Source organism: Lolium rigidum, chromosome 3 (assembly GCF_022539505.1).
Source record: "Lolium rigidum isolate FL_2022 chromosome 3, APGP_CSIRO_Lrig_0.1, whole genome shotgun sequence".
Classification (NCBI taxonomy): Eukaryota; Viridiplantae; Streptophyta; class Magnoliopsida; order Poales; family Poaceae; genus Lolium; species Lolium rigidum.
In genome coordinates, this window is record NC_061510.1 from 116025190 (window position 1) to 116032824 (window position 7635).

Here is a 7635-nt window from a genome sequence, read left to right on the forward strand (position 1 = left end):
AGCATGCACACCGTCACCTTCATGCATATGTAGGAGGAATAGATCACATCAATATTATCATAGCAATAGTTAACTCCATAATCTACAAGAGATCATGATCATAGCATAAACCAAGTACTAACACGGTGCACGCACTGTCACCTTTACACACATGCAGGAGGAATAAACTACTTTAATAACACATCACTAGAGTAGCACATAGATAGTAGTGATACAAACATGCTGCAATCATAAAGAGATATAAATAAGCACCTCACTATGCCATTCAACAGTGAATAAGTATTCTGTGAAATCTAGCCTAAGAGACCCACACGGTGCACACACTCGTCACCTTTACACACGTGGGACGAGGAGTCTCCGGAGATCACATAAGTAAAACTCACTAGACTAGCATAATGACATCTAGATTACAAGCATCATCATATGAATCTCAATCATGTAAGGCAGCTCATGAGATTATTGTATTGAACTACATAGGAGAGAGATGAACCACATAGCTACCGGTACAGCCCCGAGCCTCGATGGAGAACTACTCCCTCCTCATGGGAGCAGCAAGCGGTGATGAAGATGGCGGTGGAGATGGCAGCGGTGTCGATGGAGAAGCCTTCCGGGGGCACTTCCCCGCTCCGGCAGGGTGCCGGAACAGAGACTCCTGTCCCCCAGATCTTGGCTTCGCGATGGCGGCGGCTCTGGAAGGTTTCTGTGGGTTTCGTCAATTGGTATCGGGTTTTCTGATCCAGGGGCTTTATATAGGCGAAGAGGCGGCGCAGGAGGGCTGACAGGGGGCCAAACCATAGGGCGGCGCGGCCCCCTCTCGGCCGCGCCGGCCTAGGGTTTGGTGGCCCCGTGGCCCCCCTCCGGTCCTTCCCGGTGTTCCGGATGCTTCCGATGAAAATAGGAACTTTGGCGTTGATTTCGTCCGATTCCGAGAATATTTCGTTACTAGGATTTCGAAACCAAAAACAGCAGAAAACAGAACCGGCACTTCGGCATCTTGTTAATAGGTTAGTTCCAGAAAATGCACGAATATGATATAAAGTGTGCATAAAACATGTAGATAACATCAATAATGTGGCATGGAACACAAGAAATTATCGATACGTTGGAGACGTATCATGGAGCAAGTCTCATGAACGCGGTCATGTAAAGTTAGCCCGGGCCGCTTCATACCACCATCCCGCAAGATGCAAAGTACACCAACTAAAGACAAGAAAAGCATCAACGCCCACAAAACCATTGTGTTCTACTCGTGCAACCAATCTATGCATAGACACGGCTCTGATACCACTGATGGGATTCGTAGCATAGAAAACAAAAAATTTCCTACCGCAAGAACGAATAAAAAACCAAGATCCAATCTAGAAGATGGTAGCAACGAGAAGATCATGAGACTAACCCTCGAAGATTTCCAAAGCCTACGAGATTAGATCTCGTTGTTGTTGTAGTCGGTCACTTGCCGCTTTCGAAAGCGCATAGAAGATCTTGACGGTGCCACAGTCGGGCAGCACCTCCGTACTCGGTCACACGTTCGGTGTTGATGACGACGTCCTTCTCCCCGTTCCAACGGGCAGCGGAAGTAGTAGATCCTCCTCGGAATCCCGCCAGCACGACGACGTGATGACGGTGGTGGTGGAGATCTCCGGCAGGGGTAAGCGCTACGGGAGGTGTATGAGGAGGGAGGTGTGCTAGGGTTTGAGAGAGAGGGGGCGCCAGCTTGGGTGCCTTGAGGGATGCGGCCAACTTGATCTAGATGTGGCCGGCCAGCTCCCCTCTCCTCCTCTTTATATAGGTGGAATCCCTAGTGTTTGCCCAAAGTCTTCGAATAAGACCCCAATTCAAAAACTGCCATATGGACGAAACCTAGAGAGACAGGGACTCTCCCTTTCCCCCTTTTCTTTGGCCGGCCAAGGAGGTGGAGTCCACCATGGACTCCACCCTACCACTTGGTTGGCTGGTTAGGGTTGGTGGAGTCCCTCCGGGACTCCTCCTTCCATAGTGATTTCTTCCGGAAAGTTCTAGAACACTCTAGCGCCTTCCATAAATGCACCAGATCATTTCCAAACTTGGAAAGTGACTTCCTATATATGAATCTTATTCTCCGGACCATTCCGGACCTCCTCGTGATGTCCTGGATCCCATCCGAGACTCCGAACAAAACTTCGAACTCCATTCCATATTCCATATCTACTTAAAACGACATCAAACCTTAAGTGTGTCACCCTACGGTTCGTGAACTATGCAGACATGGTTGAGACTCTTCTCCGTCCAATAACCAATAGCGGGATCTGGAGATCCATAATGGCTCCCACATATTCAACGATAACTTAGTGATCGATTGAACCATTTACATACGATACCGATTCCCTTTGTCTCGCGACATTTTACTTGTCCGAGGTTTGATCATTGGTATCTCTATACCTCGTTCAACCTCGTCTCTGACAAGTACTCTTTACTCGTACCGTGGCATATCATCTCTTGTGAACCATTCACATGCTTGCAAGCTAATCAGACGACATTCCACCGAGAGGGCCCAGAGTATATCTATCCGTCATCGGGATGGACAATATCCCACTCTTGATCCATATGCCTCAACTCATACTTTCCGAATACTTAATACCACCTTTATAACCACTCATTTACGCAGTGGCGTTTGATGTAATCAAAATACCTTTCCAGTATAAGTGATTTACATGATCTCATGGTCGAAGGACTTGGTAACTATGTATCGAAAGCTTATAGCAAATTGAACTTATCTTATGCTACGCTTAATTGGGTGTGTCCATTACATCATTCAACTAATGACATAACCTTGTTATTAATAACATCCAATGTTCATGATCACGAAATCATGATCATCTATTAATCAACAAGTTAGTTATACAAGAGGCTTACTAGGGACTCCTTGTCGTTTACATAACACACATGTATCAATGTTTCGGTTAATACAATTATAGCATGGTATGCAAACATTTATCATAAACACACAGATATATTATAATAACCATTTTATTATTGCCTCTTGGGCATATCTCCAGCAACCATAGCCCTACATCGTTTGAATTGTGAGTTTTCGTTTGACGTTGTAAAAGCTTATTTGGATTACATGACTTGAGAAATGTTAGGATAGGAAGAACACGAGAATCTCACGGATTTGCAACAAAACAGAGTATTGGAGAACACACGAGGACTATAGGTACTATCTTTTGGATGGAACACCGAAAAATGTCTTGATCGTACGCGAATAAATATTAAAAAAATTCAAATGGATGTTCAATTATTTATAAAATTGAAACACATGATTCAAATGCATAGGAACTGGGGCACCATATGTTTTTGATCGAAGTGTTTTGCATGGAAAAAGAATCATAAGAGTTAAATTGTAGGCTTGTGCTTTCGTAGACGAGTGAAAGATAAAGACGGCTGAGATTAAACGATACGTGTTTGAAATAGTGATATAATAGCTGAGATTAAACGATACCATGATACCTATTCTAAAAGTTACACTTTTTTTGGATTTGATGATTTATGGAAGGCACAAGCCTAAAATATATTATCTCCAGAGAACCAACCTGAGGTTGGGTTGTTAGGAGGGTGGTTGTACCCCCAGCCCACCAGAGTTCAAACCCCAGGTTTGACATCTGTGTGTCTCATAAAGGCGGAATATTCATTCAGTGGGAGGCGACGTTCCGGTCGACGGCGAGGCGCTCGTGGTGACTTCGTCAATTTCAAGATCCAATCCGCCGGCTCAGTCTTCTGGAGGTGCTCATAGGGGTAGGGTGTGCGTGTGTGCGTTCATAGGGGTGAGTGTATGCGCGTGTATATAAGCGCCTGCGTTTGTACTGTGTTTCTCAAAAAAAAAAAAAATATTATCTCCATCTCGAGGCTTAAGTTTTTTTTTAAAAAAATAGGTCAGCAGCTCGGCCGTGAAGATGTATATTCTGCGCATGAGGGAATATCACTTCATTTGGTGAGCTACCTTTGCCTGGGGAAATTTAGTCAAAAGTAAAGGAAATTGTAAACGCAGTCGCACACCACCCAAGTTGAAGCAGCTCGGCCGTAAATAAAGGACAAAACCCGATGGAACGAGCTCAAGCAGCTCGGCCGTAAAAAACGATCCCATCCCATCACCATCGAGCCAACCATCGAGTTTACTGCCTACCAGACAGTTACCTCCTCGGCACACCGCCACCATTCCCTCCTCCTCCTCTCCGCCATTTATAACCTCTCACCCCATTCTCCCTCCATATTCCCCGATACCACATTCCGCAACTCAAAGCCAACTTGCAGGACGCGAGCTCCGTTCGCGCCAGCCATGGACGACGACATCGACAGCACCTGCTCCACGCCCTTCGCCAGCGCGCCGTCCAGCCCCGGCCGGTCCCCGGCCATCTTCGGCGGCGGTGGCTACTTCTTCAGCGCGCCTGCCAGCCCCATCCACCACCTGCTCTTCTCGTCCGCCTCCGGCGCCACGAACGGCGGCGCGCACGGCGGCCACCTGGGCGACGCGGAGTTCGAGTTCGGCGGGCCCGGCGAGCACATGATCTCCGCCGACGAGCTGTTCCAGAACGGCCAGATCCGGCCGCTGACCCTGTCCCCGCTCCCGGATCTCGACCCCGACAGCGACGAGGATGACGACGGCGGCCACGAAGCGCAGAGGCCCGCCCGCCGCCGCGAGCCGGCCCTCCGGAGCGGGTCCGTGCACCGCCGTGCCCGGTCCATGTCCCCGACGCGCAGCGCGTCGCCGCGGCTGAAGCTGCTGAATGCGCTCGTCCCCGCGCCGGATCTTGCCCGCTCGACGGGGGCGGAGCTGGAGGCCCCGCCGCCGGTCACCGCCTCGTCGCGCTCGTCCTCATCCTCCTCGACGTCATCGTCGTCGTCGGCGGCAGGCTCGTCCGCCCGCGGGTCCCGGCGGTGGGTGGTTCTCAAGGACATGCTGCTCCACCGCAGCAAGAGCGAGCCCGGCAGCGCCCACGCGCACGACGGCCCTGTGGCGGCGGCGGCGGCGAAGCCCGAGAAGTCGTGGCAGTTCTCGCACTCGTGGGCGTCGAGGGAGAAGGTCATCGCGAAGCTCCGTGGGGCGAGGGTATCACCACCGTCGGAGACGGGATCAGCTGCGGCGGAGAGCGGTGGAGGCGGTGTGGGCGAGGAGTCCCGGACGACGCGGGGCCAGGGGAGGGGGAAGGGCCGTCGGCGGTCGACGACGGTGGCGGCGGCGCACGAGAGGCTGTACGCGGCGCCGAACAGGGCGCAGGCGGAGGAGATGCGGCGGCGCACGTTCCTGCCGTACCGGCAGGGCGTGCTGGGGTGCCTGGGCTTCAGCTCCCGCGGCTACGGCGCGCTCCGCGGGTTCTCCAAAACCCTCAGCCCCGTCTTCTCCCGGTAAAAAGTGGGCAAAAAGCAGCTCAGAAATTCCTCCCAAAAAATCGTAAAAACAGTGAGCAACAGAAGAGCTTAAAACTGGTTCTTCTTGCTAATGTTGCCGGCGGTTAATTATGTAGTATTCGTCTATGTGTAATATTATTGCTTTTGTAAGATTTTGGCAGCTGTGTATAGAGCCATAGAGGCAGTGGGTGTGAATTTTTTTCCTCCCAAGTTCGTTGGGAGGTGTTGGTATGGTAGATGTCAGTAAGTCACATCAACTGAACATCAGCAGGGTACAGTTGGATAAATGTGGCGCGAAAGAAAAAAGCTGCTAAATGTGGCGCGAAAGCCACTAGTACGTTGTGCTATCGTTGTTGTGTGCACGATGCCTTGAACCATATGAATATGTGCAATTCGCAGCACGAGTTTGCTATGTTTACTCTGCACCTAGATAAACTTGGATCAAAAGTAATGTTATCCAGCTTTGGTTTGTTCTCGGCTTTGATTCTCGGGAAATGGCGCTAGATTTGCTTTCGGTGAGCCGTGCGGTTCCTGCAAAGGTTTTTTTTCCTGCAAAGGTTTGCACCTCCTTTACGTCGCTGATCCTCTTTTCTAGATCGGTACGAAACAAAAAGATGGCACACGTACCCTCGGTAATCCCCGATCGGATCACGCGACTCACAGCTAGCCACGAGCGAGCGGAATGAGGTGGCGGTGGCGCCGCCGTGGTCGACAAGCCCATGGCGGGAACGGATTGGATCAGCGGCGGTACGCACGTAGCCCTGGGCGTTTGGCACGCCGTACTGGCGGGTGGGGCCGCGAATAAATCGATGATGGATGGGCGAGCACATGGCTGGAGGGTGGCCTCGCCCTCGCACCGTCTAGCACGTGCCGTGTCGGGCTTCGTTCTCCTCTTCCCTCGGCCGCCGCATCATTGGGGCCGCTTCGAGATCTGGAACGCGCGTGCGGACAAAAACGTCCTCTACGGGACTATAACCTTGCCTGGCGCGCTGGCTGGCTCGTCGCTGACATGCGGGCACGGCCGAGGTAAACCGTACAGCGTCTCTGTCCTGCCGCACAATATCCCGATCTCTGGTGCGCGTTCGGGTACGTACATGGCTGGTGCATGATTACACGAGGCGAGTACGCGCGCGTTTCTTGATTACACTAGTGTCACTGTTTTAGGCGTAGGATAGTCCTTTCTCCAAACATATTTTGATGATTAGTAGTACTAGGAAACTAGCCGCTGATTAGTGCATTTTCAACGGCTTGATCCATTTTAAACATCAAATACGGATTTCTTTTGTATTTTGGTTAGGGCCACGAACAAATAAAATTGTTTTTGTCGCACCCCTTCTTCAGAGTCAAGGGTGATGATGTCGACCTTTGTAGCTAGGGCGCCTGTTCCGTTGGAGGACACCGACACTCTGTCGGCCCCTATTCTACCTCGTCAGAGTCAAGGGTGATGATGTCGACCTTTGTAGCAGATCGAATGAAGCCACACCATGTCAACCTGCCTGCGACGGGAGACCTCGTGGCCGAAATCCTTGCCGCATGCAGTGGCGGCACGGGCAGCCCGCCCAAGCTGATGGCCTAGCCACGCGGTACCGTTTCTCTTGGAGGCACGATGCGACCGTATTTGGCGAGCTCGGTGGCCACACATACTAGTCCAACCAATACATGTCCATGTCGGTGGTGCGGTGGGCCAAGGTTTTCAATGGACCAAGGCAGCCTGGAAGTCGCAATGGCGATGCCTATGGTGATGTGGGGGTACCACCATCGTTGTGTGAATGACGAGTACGCCATGGAGGGTACCTCAGGGCGTGTAGAGAGAGGTGTGGGCATAAGGCGGGGAGCTGCCGGGACGGTGAGACACGAGTTACCCACCTTCGGATCTCGCAATGGTGGCGAAACCCTGCGTACTACTATAATTCACTATAAGAACAACAAGTGCGCGATTAAAATGAGAGGATTGGTTCTACCTCAAGGGCTCCCGAGATCCAGGTTATAAAGGCGCCATGATCTAAGGTTACAAGGAGTGGTCTAGGTCAGACTCTGGTAGAAATAACCTAACTTGGTATAACTTGCCGTACATGTAAGGATCCGACTAACCTATGTTGGTAGGGATCCTGCCAGCTATGTCGGTGACAGATCTGGCTAGATCTTCTGATCCCGAACTCCCCATATTGGTCAATCAGCAACTCGGCTGCCAGTTTGGTTCCATAGGCCCAACCGCCATTTGTGGGCCAACCAAGCTTGCTGGAATTAGTCTAC

At 51.2% G+C, this 7635-nt stretch overlaps 1 protein-coding gene across 1 annotated transcript; it reads left to right on the forward strand.

Moving 5' to 3' along the window:
- Positions 1-4312: 4312 nt before the first annotated feature.
- Positions 4313-5669, forward strand: LOC124698058. Its single transcript, XM_047230581.1, has one exon. The coding sequence runs from the start codon at positions 4313-4315 to the stop codon at positions 5381-5383; it is 1071 nt and encodes a 356-aa protein (XP_047086537.1). The 3' UTR covers positions 5384-5669.
- The last annotated feature ends 1966 nt before the right edge of the window (positions 5670-7635 follow it).

Coding starts and splice junctions, on each gene's coding strand:
- LOC124698058 (XM_047230581.1), top strand. CDS start 4,313: ATGGACGACGACATCGACAGCACCTGCTCCACGCCCTTCGCCAGCGCG.